The sequence below is a fragment of the Anopheles coluzzii genome, chromosome 2 (assembly GCF_943734685.1).
Source record: "Anopheles coluzzii chromosome 2, AcolN3, whole genome shotgun sequence".
Classification (NCBI taxonomy): Eukaryota; Metazoa; Arthropoda; class Insecta; order Diptera; family Culicidae; genus Anopheles; species Anopheles coluzzii.
In genome coordinates, this window is record NC_064670.1 from 121,512,826 (window position 1) to 121,537,960 (window position 25,135).

General features: G+C 48.7%; 1 protein-coding gene across 5 annotated transcripts in view; it reads left to right on the top strand.

Moving 5' to 3' along the window:
* LOC120960997 (zinc finger MIZ domain-containing protein 1) overlaps window positions 1-25,135 on the top strand; it is a 107,435-nt gene that overhangs the window by 79,011 nt on the left and 3,289 nt on the right. For 2 of the 5 annotated variants that reach the window (XM_049607653.1, XM_049607652.1), the window contains 8 exons: window positions 20,828-21,009; window positions 21,176-21,444; window positions 21,518-22,634; window positions 22,717-23,060; window positions 23,136-23,348; window positions 23,416-23,558; window positions 23,631-24,152; window positions 24,224-25,109. In XM_049607653.1, coding sequence (XP_049463610.1) covers window positions 20,841-21,009; window positions 21,176-21,444; window positions 21,518-22,634; window positions 22,717-23,060; window positions 23,136-23,348; window positions 23,416-23,558; window positions 23,631-24,152; window positions 24,224-25,109 — 3,663 coding nt within the window. In that variant the 5' untranslated portion in view covers window positions 20,828-20,840. Of the gene's footprint in view, window positions 1-20,827; window positions 21,010-21,175; window positions 21,445-21,517; window positions 22,635-22,713; window positions 23,061-23,135; window positions 23,349-23,415; window positions 23,559-23,630; window positions 24,153-24,223; window positions 25,110-25,135 lie in introns of all 5 variants that reach the window. The other 3 variants (XM_040384527.2, XM_040384526.2, XM_049607654.1) reach the window with 3 other exon arrangements.

A 25,135-nucleotide genomic window follows, 5' to 3' on the forward strand; every position in this document is an offset into this window, starting at 1 on the left:
CAACGAAACTTGAGGAATTAAACTTGAGTTTTATTGAACTTACATAAAACTTGGCTCGAATTTTCCTTCCAAAAACCGCTCGCCTAACAAGCAGAGACCTAACCTTCCCATGAGACTTTTCCCACGAGATACGGCAGCACATTTGCTTTATCTTCAGTGACGTTCGATTTATCTTGCCCAATGACCATCTCAGCCCATGCTTCCTGCAGCAGTTCGTCTGCAGCAGCCAACGATACCGCTTCATCGAATTACCCAAGAACCATCTCCACTTGCCCACCCCAAAACCCCAACTCGAGTGTTCATTTCGGGCCAAAAAGTTCGTTTGGGAACAGAAAACCGCAGCACAAAACTTTGGCTCCATTTGTTTCCCATTCGCCTTGGTCTGCCTGAGTGTGTCTTGCGAGTTGATAAAAGTTTTCACAGTTTTAAGAGCAACTTCTTCGGTTCGGTTGGCGTACGGTTGCATCGGTTGCTGTCTACTTTCGGCTGCGCATAACTGACTTCACCCAAAACAATAATGTGTGAGTTGATGAAGTAGCGCTGAAGAATGTGCTCGAGCAACGTTTAGTGTCACTTTGGGTAGATAACTTTCGGGACGGGGCGCACATTGCACGGGCATTTCGTCTTGAAATGAATGGCAGGGGAATATAGGAATATGAAGTGACAGTAAATAACTATCCAATCTTTCGTGGGGAATGGATTTGTTTTTCCTTTTTGTGGGAGATAGAAGAGAGATTTAGCTAATTTACATCGAATTCTGCACGGTAGCTTAAGACTCGGATGCTTCGCTTCCGTTTGCGTATATTGGACGCGGGATTGATTGATCATTATATCCCATGCTCTCATCGAGGCTGACAACACAATGTCCTTTGCACCCTCCCGTAGAGCATATCTACAGATATCTCTCCATCATCTCAAATATCCAAAATGGCAACTCCCTCGTCACTTGATTAGTGGAGTCCTCCGAAAGTGATCCATCTTTCACGGGGTGTCAGTGTCGCTTCCATATTGTCTGTTTGCCGACTCTATGCGTGTGTGTGTTTTGCCTTCAAATTATTCAGGATTTAGGATTGGCATGGCAGTATACGAAGCAGAGACGAACGGGAACCTACCAATACTGATTTTGAACTGTTCATCTCCTCTCTTCTAAAACCTCAAATTTACTTAATCAAAAAACCCCAAATGTACAAACTAACCCCGCACACCGCATCGTAAGCGTCAACGTGTCCTTTACTGTGTGTGTGCGTTTGAAGCCGTGTTTACCAAATGCGGTCGAAAATAGCACCCAAATGCGGTGGGGCGACGAACCGGGGGAGGAACAGTGATGAGCGGGAATAGCTAAAAAGGATAGGCGCCATGGGGTGGGTTTGTTTGGTTGCAAGACGAAGACCTACGCGGGTGGGGGGGGGGGGGGGAGGAGGGAACGGGGGTCGTCGCTGTCGAGACAGTGTCTTGTGAGTGTGTGACCCTTTTCGGTGTCGCCTTTTGCCCTAACTCTGTGTGCCTGTGTGTGTGTGTGTGTGTTCGCCCTTATGGTTTGGCTTCGAATCGCAATTTCCATGGAGGGTTCAAACTGTATGTATGTGAGTGTACGTGTGAGTGGTTTCGAGTGGTGGGTGTGGGAAGCATGATAAATGTCGTCTTCGTCTTCGTCAATATCGCCACAGTCGCCATTGTCGCCATTGTGGTTGCGAGGGAACTGGCCTTCTTGCGTGTGACGGGATGGCCCTAGCGCCTTTACCGAAACGCTTTGCCCAGTTGACAACGTAAAACTCTTGATCTAGCATTAATAAGGCTTTTGTGTAACACATATAGCATAACTTAAGGCGTTTTATAATTAGCTTGAGGTATTGTAAACGCCTAAAAGTATGCAATCTACCTTACAAATAATCAAAACAGCTTACTTTACTCAACCAAAACGACCTTTATTAAGGCTTATTGCCCAGCTTGTCAAGAACAAGAACCTTTGCCAAATGGGTACTCACAGCGAGTTTCTCCCTTCGCTTCTATCGCTGTATCAACCGTGTCCCGCCAGATCTGCAACAAAGGCAAACAAAGACCAGAAAGGCGGGGATGAATCAGGGTCCGGTCCGATAAGTTATGCTTCGAGCGACGATAATATTGGATAAACTCGACTCACTTCAACAAAGCGGTGCAAGGGATGGGGAAATCGGTCACAGGATTATCGTGGCCAGCAGCAAGAAAGCAGGCCAGCATGACTCATACGGCTGCGAATTTCGAATTCCAACCACCGACGATACCACCGGCGAATGCCACTAATGCCTCAAGTGTCTGCAATATTTATTGTTACTTTGTGGCTTGCGCTGCTGTGCGCGTCGCGCAACATTGTAGTGTTGGTGCGTGTGTGTGCGTGTGTGTCGGTCGTAATTGTTATTAACACAATACGCAGCGCAGCGCAAGTGTGCGTTGTGGCGTGTGTTCCTTTGATTTACTGCCTGTACCACGCGCTTTCCTTCGCATTTCTGCCCGCATTACTGTCCGTTCCCATGCTGCCTGTGAAATGGAATTCCTAGAGGACTCTCCTCTGTTGCACTATCCCTACCCTATTAGTGTTTTGGTGCGCAACAGAGAGCAAGGGGTTCATTCTGTTTCAACCCTTTCAAGAACAAAAAACACACACCAAATAAAGAACCCGCTCATGATAACCATTTTCATTTGATTTACCGAAAAAAGGGATTTAACCATTTTTGCTTTTTACCACCCGCCCGCCACCCACCAGCCTTCCGCTGAGGGACGTTAGGGACGTAAAATGTTTATAGATCTTTTTTAATCGTATTTCGCATTTTGTTGATTTTTTGCTATCAATTTTCGTTTGAGGAAAACAAGAAGAGGAAATAAAAAGCAAAAAAACATCCCATTTGAGAACGTTGGATGGAAAGAATTTTGGGCCGATGATTACATTATGTCACACAGACAGAAGCTAGGGAGCGTAAAATGGAATAAACTTCAGTTTTCAAAAAAAAACTGGGTATGAAATACATCCAAGCTTCACATTAATTTCCCTACTACAGACACACCAAGAGAGAGAGTCACATACACAAAAAAACACACTCACACAAGTCCTTGTGGAATAAACAAACGCAAAACTAACCGGAAGGACCTTCTTCGGTAATTAATGATGAAAACTCGGACCATTCCGGAGGGCTAACTTTATGGGGTTTTTTCACCACCACCATCCCAACCGGTCGACCGAGCTTGGAAGAGTAATTTCGTCCCATTATGATGGAATAGTGTGTCCTTTCGTCCTTTCGGGACGCATGATGGGGAAAGGAGGCAAACGGCACTTGTTAAAAGCATGCAATTTGTATCAGGAAACCCCCCGTACTGCCGCATCAGAGTGAACCGTAAAAAAAATGGTGAAGCAATGGCACTGGACAGTGTTGCGCTACTTACTTTACTGTGAAAGGGGGAAAAATTGCTTCCAAAATAAATTAGATTATTGTCTTTTCTTTTGGGAAGCTTTTTGTCCCGCTTCTGAGCACATTATTTGTACCTTTTATTTGCTTTTTTTAAGTATATTACAACAATCGAACGAGTTTGTACCAGCTCGCTTAACTTGCTGGCGCCACAAAACTGGCGTTCACTGTTTCACTGGCGAACCCCCATTACACCAGAAAAACCGACCTTATGCGAACTTCGGTGACCTTATGCGGGATAAATTAACCGAAACCCAATAAAACACAATGAAACAACAAACCACCAAAAAGGGCATCAAGCGTTGAAACAAGATACCCGGGAAAAGTTCAACATTATCTTTCATCGGTTTGCTCTTCCCCCCCACTCCGAGTGCCGAGTGCGTGACCACCTTGTTGTACCGTGTACGGCGGTAGGAACGATCCGGCACGATTCAATTAATCATCCCATTCCGCCCAGTGTCTCATCGTCGTCGTCGTCGTCGACCTCGTTCGCTCACTCGCTCGAGCATTGTGGCAACTAATCGGTGGAAATCGGTTTGGAAAATTAGAAAATTTTCATCGATTACCCATGGGAACTCTGCGGCGGAGGAGAGGGAAAAGGAAGAAGGAAGCAAAAAGGCACCACCTTCCACCAGAGCGCTGGGTGGGATGTAGGAAAATGAAGAAAAATCGACACAAGGACATCGAAGCGGCATTCGTCCTTCGTGGAAAAAAGGCGGTCAACTGGGTGCGATGGTGAATGGCAACAAGGATAGGGAGGCTTTTGTGTTTGTGTAAGCATGTGCGTGTGTGTGTGTGTGTGTATGCTCTTATTCGACACTCACGGTGTGACGCGGCGCATTTACTATCCACTACTGAAGGGGGCAAGGACATTTAAATCATCGCACCGAACAATGGTTAGTTAGGACGAAGGGTTTGGCACTATCCAACACAGATCGCAGTACACAAACCCAGCCTGGCAACGCAAAGGGAAATGGTTAGCGACGCGCGAAGGAGACACGTGCCTTGGGGAAAAGCGCGAAGCAACTACACACATTCATTGCACGACGAAGCACAGAGAGCGAGAGAGAGAGAAACACCAAACGGTGAGAGTGTGTAGTAATGAGAGGGTGAGATAATAAAGAATAAAACATGTCCACCCCTTAAAGAGGGAGGCTTTGTGGAATTATTCTCCGCCTGTCTGTCTCTGCCTCTCTCTCACACACACACTCTAACGCTAGCGCATCGTTTGCCTTCCTATTAAAGGCTCTCATGGTCTCTTCTTTCGGTGTGCTGCCGGGACCCTTTTGCCGGGAAAAAGTCGAACTGCTGGCGGGCAGATTATTAACCGGGAGTTGCGCTGCAACCCGCACCCGGCATTCGGGAAAATTGGGCAAATGGTAGCGCGCGGAGTGCTACTGCTGCCGCCGCAACCCGCAGCGGAAGCCAAACCCCCATCCAGGAGCGTAAATCAATACACACATGTTCGACATAACCGATGAAATTATTCCAAAGGGAAATCGTCACCACACACGCACACACTCAAAACGCAACGCAAAAGGGGACGCTAATCGAAAAGTGAGTCGTCATGTCACACCGGGTTATGCTCTCTGGCTTTTTCTGTGGGTCGTTATGCAAAGAATGGGAAGGTGCTATTGGGTTTGTGTGTGTTTGTACATTGCCAAGTTTCCACTAAACACGAGACAAATGATCAATCCTTTAAATAATGAAGCATTCATTTATCTTTTTCCTTTCTGCGCTCGAGCTCAATTGAGCAGAACGGTGGTGGTTTGCCGTTTGGTACGCGGATTGCATACTGTAAGGCGTACGCGTACGTAACGCGGAGAGTTCTAATTAGTATGCGCAACGCCAAACGCCCGAAGGCATGCAAATTACATCACACGAATTGCTTTTTAACAGCCCGGGATTGTTTTGATTTGCTGGCCGAAAATGGAAAATAAGGTGTACACAAAACTCCGACACTGCAATGACATCGGCTTCATTTGCTTGTTACTTGTTGATTTGCGTAACTGGCGTAATCTTCTTCGTGCGCGCTTTACAAGCGGTAACGGCAACGACGCAGTAAGGATACGCAAAACTCTGCCACCGGTCGATAACCATGGGCAGTGTAGTAATGCTGGGTGTCATAAGGGCGAACGCGAGTAGCAAATACACAGTCATAGAGCTCCTGAAGCGCAATTCACTCCACAAGATGATGTGGTTTATGTTTGTCGAGTACAACAAAAAAAAAGGACGCTAGACCGATCCATCATTACTATAATCACGGGACCGTCGTTGGATGAGGCTCTGGGATGGAGGATGGAGAAAGAAGACAGACAGACCGGGGCAGCGAGTGTGGCGCTGTCGAGCGTCATCTTATCGGGCGGCACATCGACATGGTTTGCTTGTTTTTGGGCCCCGTGTGTTCCCTCGTGTTTTGTATGTTCGAAAAAGCGGCGTTGCGTCGTGATGACGAATATAGACACTCGTATCTCCCTCCGCGCTCCCTTCGTGTGACAGTTGTCAACAGATTTAGTCACCAACGGAAGAGAGGGTGGAGATGGAGGCACTGTTGAATAAAAATTGATTTGTGTGCCCTTTGCCTACCGCTTGCTCTCCCTTCTGTTTGACTTTATGGAAGGGATCGCTGCCAGTCGAATGATTGTTTTGCTACCCGTACCGAGCGACTGCGACTTGGGAGGGAAGTTTTGGTAGAATTTTGGAACTGTTTTTGAACCCGGAACGATATTTATGATTATCATTTGTTTACCGTGTGCCTGGGCGTTGCAAGTGTGATTTAAATTATTTATGCTAACCTGTAAGCGATAGGCGCTGTGCGATAATGCTTATAATTATAGGAGCTGGAATTCATTTTCCCAACACTCCCACAGCGTTTGCTGCCTCTAATCACATAAGGTGTAATAGAATTGAAACACCTTAAACGACCTGCCGACGAGGACCACTCATATGTCACTTGCTCAAAACATAACGCCCTCGGCACGCATCGATACCGAAGCGCCGAAGCCCATTTCGCCCAAGTGCAACAATAAATATAATTCGAGCAGTTCATCCGATTAAACGAGCTTCGTGCTGGTGTTCCTGTTTTCATCATGTATATGGCGCACCAGCACCATCAACCATGTTCGCCCGCTTCAAACCATTCTCCATATGCTTCTCAATTTCCCGACATTACTACCGGATAATCTTCGGTGATTTGCAACGCGCAACCTTACCCCTTACGCGGAACGGAAATTGGGTACGAGTGGAAGGTAGAAGAAGGGGAGAAGGAGGAAGAGGAAGAGGATCCGGAATACATACAGCACACAGGCAACACAACCGACACAGCGGAAGTACAAACAGTTGGGTTTGGGCAAACACAAAATACATACGAGTTGGTGAGTTCCACGGTTTTGGTAACTCACACGCAAAAGCCTTACTCCGAGTAGTCGTGTTTCCCCTTACTTGGTTGACGATACAAGGGATAGAAAATCTCACTCAAATTTCCCCACTTTCAGTAGGCAAAGGGAAGGAACTCACTAGTAAAAGGGGAAATGAGCATTTATTGACTTCGAATCGAAAATCAGGACGAAAAAGGCACAGGCCGTTGGTTGGGGAAGGAAGCAAAAGCAAGCAGCATTAAATATGTTTGTTCGGCTTTTGTGTCTGCCACGGATTGTTCGGGCTTTCTCGGGGCCGGCTTTTGAGTCTGAGAGAGAGAGAGAGAGAATATGGCACTATTTTCGAGTGTATTTGTGTGTGTATGTTTTATTTATCTCTGTGTCGGTGTCGGTGTCCAGACCAGAGGCTTAGGTACATTGTTGTTTGGGCCCGCTATATTTATGTCGTTATTAACTGAATCTCGATGTGAGCAGCACAGTACTGAGTTGCTATTCCTCACCAGCGCTCACCACTTGTCTCACAGCACTACTAATACACTCGCATGCCTTATAAACCTCTCATGCCTTGCGCCTCGAAGGAGAGTGTTTTCCACGGATATTTTCACCCAAAACCGAAGGGAGTGATTACCGAACCGTTTTCCTCCCCCAATGGGAGAAAGGAAACGCAAGGAAAATGTCCTTCTTTCTCTGTCGTTCTGGGAAGGCTACACGAGAGGATGGGAAGAAAATGGGAATACACATCCGAGTGCGGAAAAATGGGATCAAGGATATAATCAAAGATAATGTGAAACCATACCGGCCGCTGTCCGTGTGTCCGTCCCCTTATGGGAGAGGACAGGAAAGGGACACAATAGCCCGAAGTGGCCTTCGTCCCAAGGAAAGTGTGTGCGTGTGTCGTTGTGCTACGCAATATATCGACGCACGTGCATATCGACGTTTTGCGACGGGTGAGGGAGGACAACCGACCGTTTGGCTGCCGTTGTCCGCTTTTTTGTTGTTGTTGTTGTTGCCACTTGCTTTGTTTTTCTCACTTTTATTCCATTTCCGATGATGGGGGGGGGGGGGGGGGGGTCGAACAGTTTTCATTTTCCAAGCCAGAACCAATCATGACGTTGGTGGTGATTTTTTCCCTTTTTTTGATTGCTTCGTCGAGATTTTGCAAGGGAATTGATGGATGAATGTGTGTGGTGGCACGATATTGGAGATATGCCAGTCCTTATCCTCTTCGTTTTTTTTCCGTGAAAAAAGCCTACAAGAGATATACACACATTTGCGACGCAAAAGCAAAACCACCAATTGCGTTATAAAAACGCTGACGATGGGGGGTTTGGAAAAGGGCAGTGGAGAAAAATTTGAAATAATAAACATAAAAATGACACCCACCAGCAGTTCGTTCGTTCAGTGGTGCGCTCAGTTCTGTTAGTTGATTAGAGAAAAAGGGGTTTCATGGGGGTTGTTCCTCCTTCTGCTGTTGCTAAGACGACGACGACAAGCAGAATGGGACGCAATTGGTGTCACGTTGTGCGCAATTACTTCGCGCGTACCACAACCACACACACATGCTCCCGTAGGGAAATCAACACGTTCTCGGAAAATGAAGCGGGGGCTAAAGGCTTGAGCACTAGCAAATTTAAACTTGTTGCACGTGGCTTGATGATGGGATATTTTAATCAGTTTTTGTAAAGTGGAAAAAGGCTTTAATTTGTCAGTGTAATTGTATTAGTACGACATGTTGGACACTAATGTATTTCCATCATAATAATGATCATGCCTTTAATCGTTTGCCGTTTAGCTAGTGTAAATCAAACCTAAATGAAGCGTGTTTAGATTGATAAACAAGTTGGAATTGGACTGCCATCGGGTTGATTTTAGCCCACCAAAAGCCAAACAAACCGTCGCACGTCTACTTTTCTAACCTTACAATCATCTAACCCACCGAATACTGTTTATTTTAAATATAAAATTACACACACTCATCGTGGACATCGATCCACCCTCGCCGAAACATGGTCGTGATGAGATTTTCAAATTAATCCAAATATCATGCAGGCAAGCTTCCACCCTTGGGTTGCAAAACTGGGCGCAACATTTTCCACACGTCTGCGCCATTCTGTGTGTGCTGTGTCCCGAAAAATATCAGGAGGGAGTGATGGCGTCGAGATTCGTGCTGCCCCCTGTCCCCGTGCTACACTTCACGCAATAAAATACCGATTCGCGAATGATACCGAATGTCCCCTACACACACACACGCGCGCACACACAAACTGATTCGTTTGACTTTACACCTCGTCCCATGGCGTCCCTTGTGCGTGTCCCCATCACGGGGCCGTTTCGTATCATATTAATGTCAAAACCAAACGATCGAACCCTCTTTCCTCCCTTATACACTCACCCACCAAGTGAGCCGTGAAGCGAATGAGGCGAATAATGTATAATTTATAATTAACATTTTCCAACATTAAATTACATTACAATCGCGTCACCTGATCCGCCGTGAACCAACCTCACCTGGTCGTGGTGTGTGTGTCCTTTTAACCGTTGGACTCCCCCCAACCACTCCCGTCAGTGCGGAATCGAATTGTGGGGAATTAAATTTTCCCGTTTGCTGGTGGCAAATGGTGCTGTCGGACAGATTGCAGTCCTTTGTGACTCATTCGCATAAACACACCGGCTCACCTGAGGGTATATATGGTTGTGATTTTTACCATCCGTTTCCCAAGCACACACACACACACACACACACACACCAACACATGCAATGTTGACACGCCAAAATATAAACAGTACAAAGGTTGGGATAAACAGAGGTGCGTTAATCGATCTGAGCGCAATCGATCACCACTGCTATAAAACGCGAGCAGGATAGATGATCGGGCGAGAGAGAGAGAGAACAATCGTTCTAAGCGGTCAGGGTTCGTGTGCTAGGTCAACGGTCGAGGATCGGGAATCGGCAGAGCGCGCGAGAAATATTGACCAAATAAGGGCATGCGCAACAGAAGCGATTTATTAATCAAAGTGTGAAGACCCAAATTGTAAAAAAGTGTGAATAAATTTGAACCAATTAAAATAAATATAATTTCAAATCCACGCTATACAAAGGTCTTGTTATCGCTTCCACAAGCTTTTTTACAATTTAAAGTTTTTCTTTTAATATCAAACAAATTAAAAGTTCGTGAAAGTGTTCAACGCAGAAAAATGCCGAAGCCAAAGTTCGACTGTGTCGGTTGTGAACGCGAAAACGCGGTATCGGATATGGTGCTATGTGACGCGTGCTCTAAGTGGTGGCACTTCGATTGCGCTGGTGTTTCCAAGGAGGTGAAGTACGTGAAGTGGGTGTGTGAACGGTGTGAAAGCGGCGAAAAGGACGAGGCAGCCAAGGTGAAAGACCACGAGATGAGTGGCAAACCTAGTAGGGCTACTCGTGGGAAGGCCCAATCTCAGGATGGCGATACATCCAAAACCCGTTTAGAGAAACCCGTAGAAGTACCTTTGCAGCAGAAACCAGCGGACCAAGAGTTAGCCTCATCAAAAGTGTCCTTAGTCGCAACTCCGGACATAGTTATGGCTCAGCGAAGCGTTAGGAGCGAAACGGGTACTGCGCCGACAAATACGGAGCATGTGGAAAAGAAACAGAAAGGCACCCAGTCTGATCGAAGGTTCTAGCTCTCGATGCAAAATAAACCCCAACCAAAAGGATAGTGCATCGCACGTTTCTCGCAGAAGTAAAAGCTCTGTGGCAACGACACTGAAGCTAGAACGTTTAGCTAAAGAGCGAAGGTTGGAAGTCGAAGCGCTTCAAACTGAAATGAGTAAAAGAATCGCGAAATTGAATTCGGATTACGAAGCGATGAAACAACAGATAGAGGATGGCAGTGTTAGCAAGAGAAGTGGTCGCAGCGTTAGTGAAACATCACAAGTCGTTGATTGGTTAACCAGTGACCATGAGCGAAAAGTACTTCCCAACCCCTGCACAAGTACCGCGGAAGAACGTGAGAGTGCGAGGCGATTGTGGGGTAGAAAGCTACCAGCGTTTTCCGGTTCGATAAAACAGTGGCCTGTGTTCTATAGCTACTACAATCGGTCAACCGAGGCGTGTGGTTTTACTTCGGTCGAAAACATCATCCGGCTTGAAGAAGCGCTTACCGGACCAGCAAGAGAAGTGGTGGAATCCAAGTTCACCTCTCCAAATGCAGCTCCCCAGGTCATGAAGTTGCTGAAGCAGTTGTATGGACGACCAGGACTTTTAGTAAAAGAATTGATCGAGCAGGCACGGCAAATCGAGAACCCGAAACCAGAGCGCTTGGACCAATTGATATCTTTTGGTATAGCAGTCCAAAAGTTATGCGATCATTTGACGGCCAACGAAATGGAAGATCATTTCTCTAATCCGGAACTGCTGGAAGAACTGGTAAGAAAACTGCCGGCCAACAGAGCCTTGGAGTGGGTGCGATTCAAACGGAACTTCGTTAAACCAACGCTAAGGGAATTCTGCGCTTTCATGGAAGAGCTGACTGAAGACTGTTGTGAATTAACAGTGCCTGCTAATGTAGAAGCTCTTCGTGCGCCACCAAGAAACATTCGAGGTCATTCCTTCCTGCACGTGTCCAATACGGTTGAATCCGCAAGTAGAGTAAACACGAACGGCCAAAATTCTCATCATGCGCAAGCTACACCATCGCGAACGAGTGTGAAGTGCTATGTATGTGAAGATCCAATGCATCGCGTCCGTCAATGTGGAGTCTTCAGAGCCATGACGGTTACAGATCGTCATGCTACAGTCAGTAGGTTGCAATTTTGCGCGAATTGCCTGGGCAGTCATGGAACGAGACCATGCAAATCTACGTTCGTCTGTAGAGTGGTGGGATGCGGTATTCGGCATCATACACTGCTCCATCAAGAACCATCCGCTTCCACGTCAAGTGCGCAGTGTTATGCTCACGTAGAGAAATCCACGACGACGCTATTTCGAATAGTTCCGGTGACTGTTTATCATGGCCAACGCAGTATCGACACGTATGCCTTCTTGGATGAAGGATCTTCTCTGACACTGGTGGAAACGTCGCTAGCCCAACAGTTAGGACTTGAAGGTGCTCGTGATCCTCTAGAGCTGTGCTGGACTGGCAATTACTGCAGGAGAGAGGAATCATCGCAACGTGTGCAGCTGGAGATATCGGCCAGGGGCGGTGAGCGGCGCTACTCTATAGCGGCCGCTCACACCATAAATCAGCTAAGTTTACCGACTCAGTCAATTGACACTTCACTGATATTGAATTTGAATTACTTCCAGGAACTTCCGGCGATACAGTATCGTAACGCAGTACCTCAACTGCTGATTGGGCTGCAAGACGTGTCGCTGATGAAGCCACTGGAAGTGCGATCGGGCGAGGAAGGTCAACCAATTGCTGTGCGAAGTCTACTAGGCTGGTCGATTTATGGTCCAAAAAGCATCGACGGATCGACAGCAGCAACGCCATTCCCGGTCCACCGTCACGAAAGAATATCGAGTGTAGATGAAACTGTGCAACATCCGAACAGCATGGATCGACAAGGGCTACTTGAAGTGAACATCGCGCAGAACATCGCAGCAGTTGCGGAAGATAGTTCAGCCGAAAGCAGCAATGTAAACGGTGATCAGACGACTCATGAAATGCTACGCCAGTATTTCACTCTCGAAGGTACGGGCATTTCTTCCTTCAGTGTCAATGTTCCAGAATCAGTAGAAGTAAACCGTGCCAATAATCTTCTACAGACTACAACCGAACGGCATGCTGAGCGTTTCACTACCGGCTTATTGTGGGCAGAAGATGAGGTATGTTTCCCAGATAGCCTTCCTATGGCTAAGAAACGTCTATTGGCATTAGAACGCAAGCTGGAAAAAGATTTACCCCTAAAAGAAGAAGTCCATAATCAGATAAGAATGTACATGGAGAAGGGATTTGCGCATGAAGCATCTAACGAGGAGGTGCTTGAAGCCCCTCCTGGTCGTGCATGGTACTTACCAATAAACGTCGTTGGCCACCCTCGCAAACCGGAGAAGAAAAGACTAGTGTGGGATGCAGCTGCTAAAGTAAACGGGGTTTCGCTGAATTCAAAGCTGCTGAAAGGCCCAGACTTACTAGTTCAGCTTCCTGGAGTGCTGTGCAAATTCAGACAGAGACGTGTCGCCTTTGGAGGTGATATTGAAAAGATGTTCCATCAAATACGGATAAGAAAGCCCGACACACACTCTCAACGATTTCTTTTTCGATTCGATCCGAGCGAAAGTCCCAAAACCTACATCATGGATGTCGCTACGTTTGGCGCAACTTGCTCACCGTGTTCTGCTCAGTACGTTATGCACGTGAATGCTGACCAATACAAAGAGACGTACCCAGAAGCTGCTGCTGCAATCAAGCAGAAAACCTACATGGATGATTACTTTGATAGCTGCGACACCGTAGAAGAAGCAAATGCGAGAGCACGACAAGTCCACTTTATACATAGCAAAGCCGGTTTTAATATGCGCAATTGGATGAGTAACGAGTCAACAGCCCTTGTAGGTTTGGAAAAAGCTAACAGAATCCAACACAAGGCGATAGAACTGGAACAAAAAGAACAATTTCCGAGAGTTCTAGGTCTCACCTGGGACACGTCAACCGACGTAATAAGATTTGCTGCAAATTGGCAAGATGCTCTGAAACCTTATGCGGTAGGAGAAAAGAGGCCGACAAAGCGAATTGTACTGCGCATTGTGATGAGCTTATTCGATCCTCTAGGCCTTCTAGCCCCAGCACTGATCCATGGCCGAATCCTAATGCAAGACTTATGGCGGTCCGGACTGGACTGGGATGCTGAGTTGAGCGACTCAGAACATCTTAAATGGCAGCGATGGGTTAACCTACTACCGGGTATAGAAAGGCTGGAAATTCCTCGATGGTACTTCTCGAAAACATCGGTGGTTGACTACAATAGCATTCAACTTCATGTGTTCACCGATGCGAGTGAACTTGGGTATGGATGTGCAGCCTACCTCCGCATGGCAACGGCTAGCGAGATTAATTGCTGTTTGGTGATGGCGAGAAGTCGTGTAGCACCATTAAAACATTTGTCTATACCGCGCATGGAGCTCGAAGCAGCATTGCTAGGGGCAAGACTAATGCAAGCAGTGAGCGAAAATTTGGAGTTACACATTCGTCACAAATTCATACATACAGACTCTGAAGTTGTCTTGTCCTGGATCCGTTCTCCCACGCGGGAGTTTAAACAATTTGTAGCTTGCCGAGTTGGCGAAATACTGACGCTAACCGAACTGCACAACTGGAGGCATGTTCCCACGAAAGAAAATCCGGCAGACTGCTTAACTAAATGGTGCAAAGAAACAGACATTCAGCCAAACGGAATGTGGTTACTTGGACCATCGTTCTTGCACAAACCAGAAAAGGCTTGGCCACCACAGAAACCTATCGATAACACAACGGAAGAGCGTCGCGGACATGTAATGATGCACACAGAAATAGAGAGTTTTAGCTTAAAACCTGAACGATTTTCTAAATGGAGCGTGTTTGTACGGACAGTAGCGATTCTGTACCGGTTTATATCAAATTGTAGACGAAAACGTGTAGGTCTTCCGGTGTTAACGTTAAAGGCCACTAAAAAACAGCAAGCTCATATTCTAAAATCTGTTTCGTACGAAAACTTACCCCTAAGCTCCGAAGAGTTTGAGAAGGCTGAGATAGTGATATGGAAGCTTACTCAAGAAGACGCATATCATGCGGAAATGCAAAAGCTAGAGATCAGCCAGCCAGACCTAAAACAGGATGCCGCAACCGAACTGGAGAAAAACAACCCCCTGTTCTCGCTCACGCCTTTTAAAGACGCACACGGAGTTCTACGCGTGAATAGCCGAATATGCAAAGCAAAGCAGATAGATCTCAACGCACGTTATCCGATCATACTCCCGAAAAATCACGCCGTGACGGAACTGATCATTAACGATTATCACCGCAGGTTCGGGCATGCCAATAGCGAAACGGTTGTGAATGAGATTAGGCAGCGGTACTACATACAACATCTGCGTTCGTGTGTCTCCAGGACAATGAAAAACTGTCAACGCTGCAAAATAAGAAAATGTCAGCCGAGCATACCTAGAATGGCACCACTCCCAGAAGCGAGACTTACCTCCCACATTCGTCCGTTTAGTGCAGTAGGCATCGACTACCTGGGGCCAATAGAGGTGGTCAATGCAAGACGGCGAGAAAAACGATACGTAGCTGTGTTTACTTGCCTCGTTACACGAGCATTGCATTTAGAAGTCGCACATAGCTTGTCTACAGTAGCGTGCATCATGGCAATTCGTCGGTTTGTGAGTCGAAGGGGTCCTCCTACCGAAATATTTTCCGATAACGGCACGAATTTCGTCGGCGCTAACAACGAGCTACAAAAACAAATAGCAGACAACAAGTACTCCCTAGCCGACACCTTTACCGACGCACACACTACGTGGCGATTCAATCCACCTTCAGCACCACACATGGGCGGAGTATGGGAGCGAATGGTGAGGAGTGTCAAAGAAGCATTGAATGCGTTTGACGATAGGGGAAAATTAAATGACGAAATTCTACTCACAGTTCTTGCAGACTCAGAGAGCCTGATTAATTCGCGCCCCCTCACATACATGCCACAAACGCTCTCCGACTCGGAAGCATTAACACCAAACCACTTCCTTTTAGGATCGTCGGTAGGAAGAAAGGAGATGGCAACCATGGTACCACACCCGGCGGAAGCTCTAAGGAACAGCTATTGCCGAGCTACAGAACTCACCAGCCACTTTTGGGACAGATGGCTCAAAGAATACGTCCCGACTCTTCATGGGCGAGCCAAGTGGCAAAAAGAAGGCGAACAGTTGAAAGTGGGCGCGTTGGTCTTCGTGACGGAAGGAGCTCGAAAGGAATGGCCACGAGCTGTTGTAGAAAAAGTGTTTCCTGGATGTGACGGTAGAGTCAGGCAGGCGATGGTGAGAACAGCGCACGGGAAAATGTTAAAACGCCCGGTCGTAAAACTAGCGAGGATCGATGCAGAAGTTGATAGAGAGGAAGAAATTGATGATGCAAAGGCTGATAGTGGGAACGGCAAAACACAGTAGGTTGATTGTCGCGTCTTTATCAACTGGTGAATCCAAACCGCATGGATTCACGTGGGGGGGAATGTTGACACGCCAAAATATAAACAGTACAAAGGTTGGGATAAACAGAGGTGCGTTAATCGATCTGAGCGCAATCGATCACCACTGCTATAAAACGCGAGCAGGATAGATGATCGGGCGAGAGAGAGAGAGAACAATCGTTCTAAGCGGTCAGGGTTCGTGTGCTAGGTCAACGGTCGAGGATCGGGAATCGGCAGAGCGCGCGAGAAATATTGACCAAATAAGGGCATGCGCAACAGAAGCGATTTATTAATCAAAGTGTGAAGACCCAAATTGTAAAAAAGTGTGAATAAATTTGAACCAATTAAAATAAATCGCTTTTTCAAATCCACGCTATACAAATCCACGCTATATGTTTCGGTGCGGTTTTCAGTCCTGTGCCGCCCCGTGGGAACCACCCAATGCTTACAGCCGGTAACTATTTAACGCTTTATCGGCGTTCCATGGGGCCAGCAGTAGCATAATGATAAATTAACTCACGTATTGTGTGTGATTTCTGAACCTTTTTTTTCTTTATTTCCTGTAACAAACACACATACACACACACGGGACATAAAGTGTGGTTAGGTGGCATGGGACCGACTCGCTGTATTAGCCTTTGGGACAGCAGGCAAGAGGATTATATTAAATCACACGTTTCCTGACGAGCGTTTTTTGTTTTCCTCTTCGATTCGGGGACAATACACAATTTCTAATAAAAAAAAAATATAGACACCCACTTGTACCAGCTCTTCTTCCCGTTTTGCCCCCGTTTGCGCATACATTGTTTGAACTGTTCGCGTAAACCGCAACAAACAAACACACACACACTGTGTCAGCACACTGGGTTTCGAAATATGTGTGGCGCCGTAAATCATAATCTAATTTTAATTTTGCGGCTTCTCTAAGCACCCAAACGACACTCACACGCCACACACACGACCTCACACACCGTTTTTTCCTTGCACCTTGGCTGTGTTGTTTTGGTATTTGCTAAACTGTCCGCGCCTGCTTTACGATAGGGTTGCAAATTCGGGTTCTAATTGAAACATTGCACTATTTATCATGTTGCCACGTGTGTGTGTGTGTGTTTGAAGGGTTATTTAATTTTAAAAGATTTAAATTAAAACCCGACGTTCTCTTTCTCTCCCATCGCTCACACTCATTTGAATGTTCGCAGCGCCTACTAACGTTGCGTCCCCCCCCCCCCCTCCCCCCATCATTGCATTACAATGTCGATCGATTTGGCTGTCCATTTTGATCAGCTCAACACAGAGCAGGCGACGACGACGCCCGAATTGCTGCATTATTGATACATTGATTAAAACATTAACACAAAAAGCCTCGGAAACCCTGGCATCATAATGCTGGAAAATTCTCACCACTCATTCCTTCCAGTGTGTGGGAGCTTATCAAACAAACAATTTATCCCCTTCTGCACCCACCTCTTCCCTGCATCCCTGCACCACAATCTCTCCCACACCTTTGGGGCAAATGAATGACTTCAGCAAAGCGGATAATTGTCATATGCGATTTACTGTTTCAACCCGATTGCAACCCAATTTTAATGTTCTGTACCGTTCACCCGTCCGTCCACCGTTCACCCGTCCGCCCGTGTGGTTTCGCTGCCACTGCCCATTACCGGGCAGCGAGGCGGAACAGTGGCCACACGGTGGCGAAACTGAGGTACCGTGGACGGGGGCAGGGGTCGAACAAACGCACTGAGCCAACAGTCATCGAATACTATTAAATAAATATACTACCCTCAACCCCGTGTGTGTGTGTGTCGCGGTTCTGTTTAACATTGTCTTTTCATTTTCACTGTTTGCATTTGGTTTGTTTTCTTTTTTATTCTCTCTCTTTCTCTTTCTGTGAGCTTCTCTTTTTGCTTATCGGCCAGCGCAGCCATTTTGCTGCAATTGTTGTGCAATCTATTGTCCCGTTTTTTTTTGTCTTCTTCTGTGTGTGATAATACAAAGAGAGAAAGGTGCTAACGATTGCACTGGTTGCGTTTTTCATTGTGCTATTTAATTTTGGTTTTTTACATTGAGTATTGCAATGACTTGATGATATCTTTTAAGAAGACAATTTTTATAAACGAAGATAATATTTGAAAATCAAAATAAAAGGCATTAAAACTAAACAGTAAATATAAAAAACTATCAAATAGCAATGATTGAGATAAAGTTCAAACTGTTATCAACTTGATAACAATTATAACAAACGAATCAACCAAAAAAAGGAGACAAAAGTACCCCTAAAACCACAAAAGTCACAACAGAAAACAAAGCAAAACACAAATCATCCAATTCAATTGCAAAATGAGCTAATTACGGTGTGTAAAAAAGAAGAAAAAACACCCCACGCTTCGCAATGGAGCCATTATCGAAACGAAACGATACAAAATAACCAAACAACGCCTGAAACAAACAAAACGAAAGAAGAGAAAGAGAGAAAAAATGCACTGACTACAGCTCAATAGTGTGTTTGTCCACTTGCCCCTGTGCCCTGTGGTCGCATGCTCACTACGAAAGCACGAATGCGTAAAATCAAAACCACTGATAACGATTATCGAGCGTAGCGCGGCAGCCCGCGTTGGTGGAAGTGGTGACCAACACAAAGCGTAACAACTTCATTGCTCTGGAGGGGGTGTCATTTGCTCCACCATTGCTCCACCCTTGAACGGTGGCATTATCAATAACCTTATTCGTCGCTATCCAGTGACATTTTCCATTGGAAGCGAGTGGTTGTGGAAGTTTTACGAATTTTATTTTTAATTTTTAGAATAACTCTATGAGCATGTTGTACTCTACAAGAAGTCCATCCAAACACACGTCTCTGTTTCATTCCAAACACTTTACAATCAATTGAGCCCATTCGGCTGGAAACTATCGAAATGTTTCGCCGAGCGCATCCCTCCCCGCGCGCGCGATAAGAGGAGACAACCGCAACCGGAAGTCATGACCGGAGTGGTGGGAACTGGCACCACCATGACGCACCCTTCCCCTTCCATTCTTTCCTTCCTTCCTGCACGCCCATCCCCATCCTTTCACTGACCTCATTCAATCGGCGTCATCAGCGCCATCATCAACGCCATCAACAGCGTTGCGCACATTTCTCTCTCTCTCCCACTCTCTCTCTCTCTCTCTTTCTCGCGAGGGCGGAATGATGATGAACGGGATGGTAGGGGAAGTTTACCGCGACACGGCGGCACTTTTAACCTGAATTAATTTCATGAACGGACGCGGCGCGGCCGGGCCCGTACGCGGAAAAAGGAAAACCCTCATTACCTTTCGGCTCTCGTGTGGACCGCGCTTGTGTCCGCTTGTGTGTGTGTGTGTGTCGCTCTCCGCGGGAAAATAGTATCCGCGCCCCGATCTCGATTTAATTTATAAATAATATTCCCTCACCGCACGATCCATTGGGAGGGGGGACGGTCAGACGGGAGCGGCAAGAACGCTCCACCACGCTAGCCAAACACACACACAGAGTCAAATTATTTATCCGATCCCAATACATACACACACGTACTTCCCGTTTGGACGCGTTTTTCCGGATCGAATGGTTGGCGCGTGTTTTTTTTTGCGCAAGAGGAATCTGTGTCTTTCGCGCAAAATTCATATATAAAACGCTCATTTGCGTACCGAGAAGTGAACTACGCAAAGGGAGGAGGAAGGAAAAGCCAATGGCAAGGAGGAAGGAGGGAAAAGAACATAAATAAAATTAAAAAACCAGATCACGCATCTCACGGGGATTGCACTTTTGCACCCTCCCCTCCCCCCCCCCCCTTGTTTACTTTCTGTACTTGGGTTGCCCATTTGCCCAACAACCACCCCCATCCATCCGCATGTTGAGGGGGTGTTTGCGTGTGTATGCGTTTTGGATAATCGGTTTGTGTGTTAAATCGTTTACAAAACGCTTGGAGCTTCAGGCCCTCCTCTTCTTCCGCTCCAGCACACAGAGGGGTGGGGGAGGGGGAATGCACATAAATGCTAGGAATGGATGTGGGCAGGGGGTTTTGCAGGAGAAACGTATTTTTCCGCTGATTCTTGCCACCTGCTTTGGGAAGGGGAAGGGAATGTGGTTAAAGGGCGATGGGGGGGGAGGGGAAGTCGGGGACTCAAGTACGCGAACGCGCGGTTTCGCTTACTACGCGACCGGCAGCAGTGGGAAGTATTAATAGACATGGGAAGTTGTTTATGCTGTCTGTTTCTCGTTCTGCTGCTGGCCAGGAGCAATTGGAATAAGTACCGTTCTTTTCCCAGAGGGAATGGGGTGATGGGGGTTGAGGGCTAGAAAGGGAGAGGGGATGATATTTCAATTTGGAGTCTGTGTGTTGGTAGATATTTTACAATCTATAGGAAAATTCCATCCACTGGAAATTTTCACCACAATCCCACGCGTATGACGCTCATCTACTTACAGCAAGCAGGTTGAGTGCAAAATAAGGATGTAGGAATTACGTCCCAAAAGTCGCTTCCTTCCCATGCGTTATCCCGCTCTCAGCACATCCGCCCACGAGCTGTGTGTCCTTTTGTGGGCGACGTTGTGGGCGAATCTCCTCACTCAATCAAACACTCCGTTCCATTCGTCTATTGCGTCTGCTTCCCACATTTGGAGGCATCCCTTTTTTCAATTCAATTCCATCCGGACGCTATCCTTGCACCCACGACTAAAATTAGCTTCCAATACGCCAAAGATCGAACAACGTAAGCGAATGGACTGCGTGGTTAACTCGCCTGCCATGACGTCATCATCGCTCCTTGACGTTTTATAAATTCCCTTTTACCGTTTTGTGACGTCAGTGCGTGACCGTTCGTTTCTAACGCGCTTTCCTTTCCTTTTGCTTACAGCAATGGCTGAGATATGAGTGCCCAGGGGGGCTCCCTAGGGGCTCCAACATTGGGTGATCGTCGATCTCCTTACATTGGAGGCTATCCCGACATACAGCAGCAGCAGCAGCAGCAGCACCCCCACCACCACCATCAGCAACAACAGCAGCAAAGCTATCAACAGTTGCAGAATCCTCATCACGGTATGAATTCGTTATTAATTTCGAAAAAAACAAGAGTAACTCCGCCCATCACAAAGCGCCTTAAGCTATGCAATCCACACTACGTAGTAGCGCTCTGTGCTTGGCAGTGTTTGTGTTGACAGCTTGTAATTGATGCTCAAATCACAACTGCTCTCGCCTCTATTAGCAGATTACCATCGGGGAGTGCTGCACCCGGAAGCAGCTTCCGGTTATTTGGACGTGAAGCAGCAGCAGCAGCAGCACCAGAAAGGATACGCTAAACAGGCAGCTGCGAGCCAACAGCAACAACCACAACAACAACAGCAGCGATCGGCAGCTGGAGCGACAGCCGGTGGACGAGCAGCTGCCGGTGCGCCAACAGGTTTCAACAGTCAAAGTATGGTGGCAGCGGCCGGCGGGCAGCAGGGCAACATGGACGTCGGCTACAATCCACAGGTATGTGTGCATCAATCAACCACAACCACCCCAAATCACACTAAACGGTTCTTTTCCTTCACTTTTCTTTTAGATGAATAACATGGCGATGCATTCGCAGTCGTCGTGGAATCAGATGAACGGCATGAACCAAATGGGCGGCATGGGTGGCCAGATGAACGGCATGAACCAGATGGGGGGTGGCGGCGGTGGAGGCGGAGGCGCCGGAGGTGGTGTCGGTGGCGCCGGCGGCATGGGACCGATGGGTCAGATGGGTGGCGGCGGTGCGACCGGTGGCATGGTGCCCGGCATGGGCCAGATGGGCGGCGGTGGCGGTGGCACTGGTGGCGGTGCGGGCGGTGGATACGGCCGGCACCATCAGCAGATGAACCCGATGGCGCAGATGATGAACATGGGCATGGGTATGGGCGGAGGCGGCGGTGGCGGCGGTGGCCAGATGGGGCCGGGCGGTGCGGGCGGTATGAACGGGATGGCGGCGGCCCAGATGGGCGGCATGAACCCGCTCAGCCAGATGAACCAGATGTCGCCGATGTCGAAGATGCAGGGAATGGCGAACGGGTACCCGCAGCACCCGCGAAGGATGGCCCCCTACCCGAACCCCCAGATGCAGATGGCCCAGAAGCGGTCGATGTACGGGATGGGCCAGGGGCAGGGTATGCCGGGCGCGGGTGGACCCTTCCCGCCGCATCAGGCGGCGGCAGCGGCGGCCGCTGCAGCAGCCGCCGGCGTTCCCTTGCCGATGCAGGCCAGCGCCGGGTACGGGCGGCATCATGGGCCGATGGGTCCGATGAACTATCGCGGCGGACCGCCGATGATGCAGCAGCGACAGAACACGCCACCGTACGGTGGACCGGGCGTTGGACCGGTAGGAGCACCCGTAGGCCCTGGAGCGCTGATGGGCCACCAGCAGCAGCAGCACCAGCAGCAGCAGCAACAGCAGCAGCAGCAACAGCAGCAGCAACAGCATCATCCCCAGCACCAGCAGCACCAGCAGCAGCAGACGCAACAGCAACAGCAGCAGTATTACAACACGGGCTACCAGAACATGCAGGGCTACCAGCCGGACATTCGCATGAACTTCCAGCACAGTCCGGTGCCGGGTAATCCTACGCCACCGCTAACGCCCGCCTCTTCCATGACGCCCTACATCAGCCCCAATCCGGACGTGAAGCCAAACAACCTGCCGCAGAGTAAGTATCGCAGAATTACCGGTTTCCCTGCCCCCCCACAAGAGGCATCCTTCTAACATCACGTTTCTCTTTCTCTCAGAAGATGAAGAACTGCGGTTGACATTCCCGGTGCGAGACGGCATACTGCTGCCACCGTTCCGGCTCGAGCACAATCTCGCGGTCAGCAACCACGTGTTTCAGCTAAAGTCCACCGTCTACAACACGCTCATGTGCCGGCCGGATCTCGAGCTGCAGCTGAAGTGTTTCCACCACGAGGACCGGCAGATGAACACGAACTGGCCGGCGAGCGTGCAGGTGTCGGCCAACTCGACGCCGCTCGAAATCGACCGGGGCGACAACAAGAACACGCACCGGCCGCTCTACCTGAAGCAGGTCTGCCAGCCGGGCCGCAACACGATCCAAATCACCGTCAGCACCTGCTGCTGTGTAAGTGTTTTGCACTGTTTGGGAGGCAAAATCGAGGCAAATTCTAATGTCAATTCTATCCCCCTTTTGCTACAGTCCCATCTGTTCGTGCTACAGCTGGTGCATCGGCCGTCGGTAAACCATGTGCTGCACACGCTGCTGAAGCGTAACCTCCTGTCCGCGGAGCATGCGGTCGCCAAAATCAAGCGCACCTTTGCCGTCAATCACACAACGAACCCGAACCAACCGCTGGGCGGCGGACCCGACAAGGATCCGCTTGCGGCGGACGCGTCGGCAACGTCTGCAAAGGTAAGGAGATTGTTTATTCAATCGATCGATGCACGATATTGAGCGATCTTTTGCTTTCCATTCCTAGGTATCACTCAAGTGTACACTAACCACCAAGCGGATAACGTTGCCAGCGCGCGGCCATGACTGCAAGCACATCCAGTGCTTCGATCTGGAGGCCTATCTGGCGCTGAACTGCGAGCGTGGCAACTGGCGGTGTCCGGTGTGCAGGTAAGGGCATTTTGGAGCTGATTTTCGAGGTCAATGTGTTCATTTTTTAACAATTCGTTTCTCCCAATACAGTAAACCGGCACTAACGGAAGGGCTCGAGATCGATCAGTACATGTGGGCGATACTGAACACGCTCAACTCCTCCAACACGCCGAACGGCATGGACACGGAGGAGGTGATCATCGACGCGCAAGCGAACTGGCGAGCGGTCAAACCACCGGGCAGTGTCAATAATCCCAACATTGGAGGCAGTCTCAACCCTCAACAACCGTCGCAGCAGCAGCAGCAGCAACAGCAACAACATCCACAGCAGCATCAACAACAACAACAACCACCACCGATGCAGCAGCACCAGCAGCAGCAGCAGCAACCGCCCGTACCATCGGAACCGAGTGGCGGCAATGCGCGCGGCGCTGGCACACCCGGCCTGCCCGTGATCAAACCGGACCCGGACGGTGTCGACGCGAAGCACTTCAACAAGGTGATGTCACCTGGATCCACCTCGCTCCCGACCTGGGACAACATGAACGCAATGAGCCCCTACATGAGCCCGGACATGAGCTCGATCGCTAGCGGCAGCATGATGGGTTCCAAGTAAGTATTTTGTGAAGTGGAAAGCTGGCCATTTTGATGCTTATCAATCGTTTGTTTGTGTTTTTCAACAGCTACAACCGAACGCCCCAGTACGATTCGTACGGCAATGCGATCATCAAACAAGAGCCGGGCACGAACCCCGGATCGGCCGGCGGCCCTGGAAGCGTCGGTAACAATAACGGCCCCGGAACACCGGGTGGCGGTGGCGGCGGTGGCAATGGTGGTGAATTCCACGCCGGCAATCCTTTGGCACATCTGAGCGATTCGGTCAACTCGCTCGATCCGCTGAACGCGATGGAGAAATCACTGAACGATCAGGTAAGTATCGTGTGTTTGCATTCCCTCGCGCGCCTTGCAACCGAGTACAATGTTCCGCTTGGTGTTTTGCTGTTACAGATGCCCCACACACCGCACACACCGCACACGCCGGGCGGTGGCAACTCGTCCGGCCATCCGATGACGCCGGGCGGACCGCCAAGCGTACCGCCGGCGAACGACATCAACAACACCTCCAACCCGCAGCAACAGTCCACCGGCAGCAACAGTGGCGGCAACGCGAACGGGCCACAGAACGGCGGCAGCAGCAGTAGCGTGAACGGCAACATGAGCCACAGCCCCGGCCATGCCGGGCATGGCAACAGCATGCAGCAGCTACATTCACCTCAGCAGCAGCAGCAGCATCTTGGCCTTGGGCCCAACAACCCTGCCGCGAACATCATGAACTCACCGCAAAGTCTCATGAACTCACCGCAGAACATGATGAACTCGCCCCAGAGCATGATGCAGCAACAGCAGCAGCAGCAGCAGCAAAATCTCCTCTCAATGGGCTCGATGATGGGCCAGCAGCAGCAAAGCCATCAAAACGCGCTGGCCGGTCTTACCGATGTCGATCTGCCGGCAGATCTCAACTTCGATCCGGCCGCCGTCATTGAGGGTGAAGGAGGCAACGATCTTAACGTAAGTAGTCTCACTCCGCGAGGTGG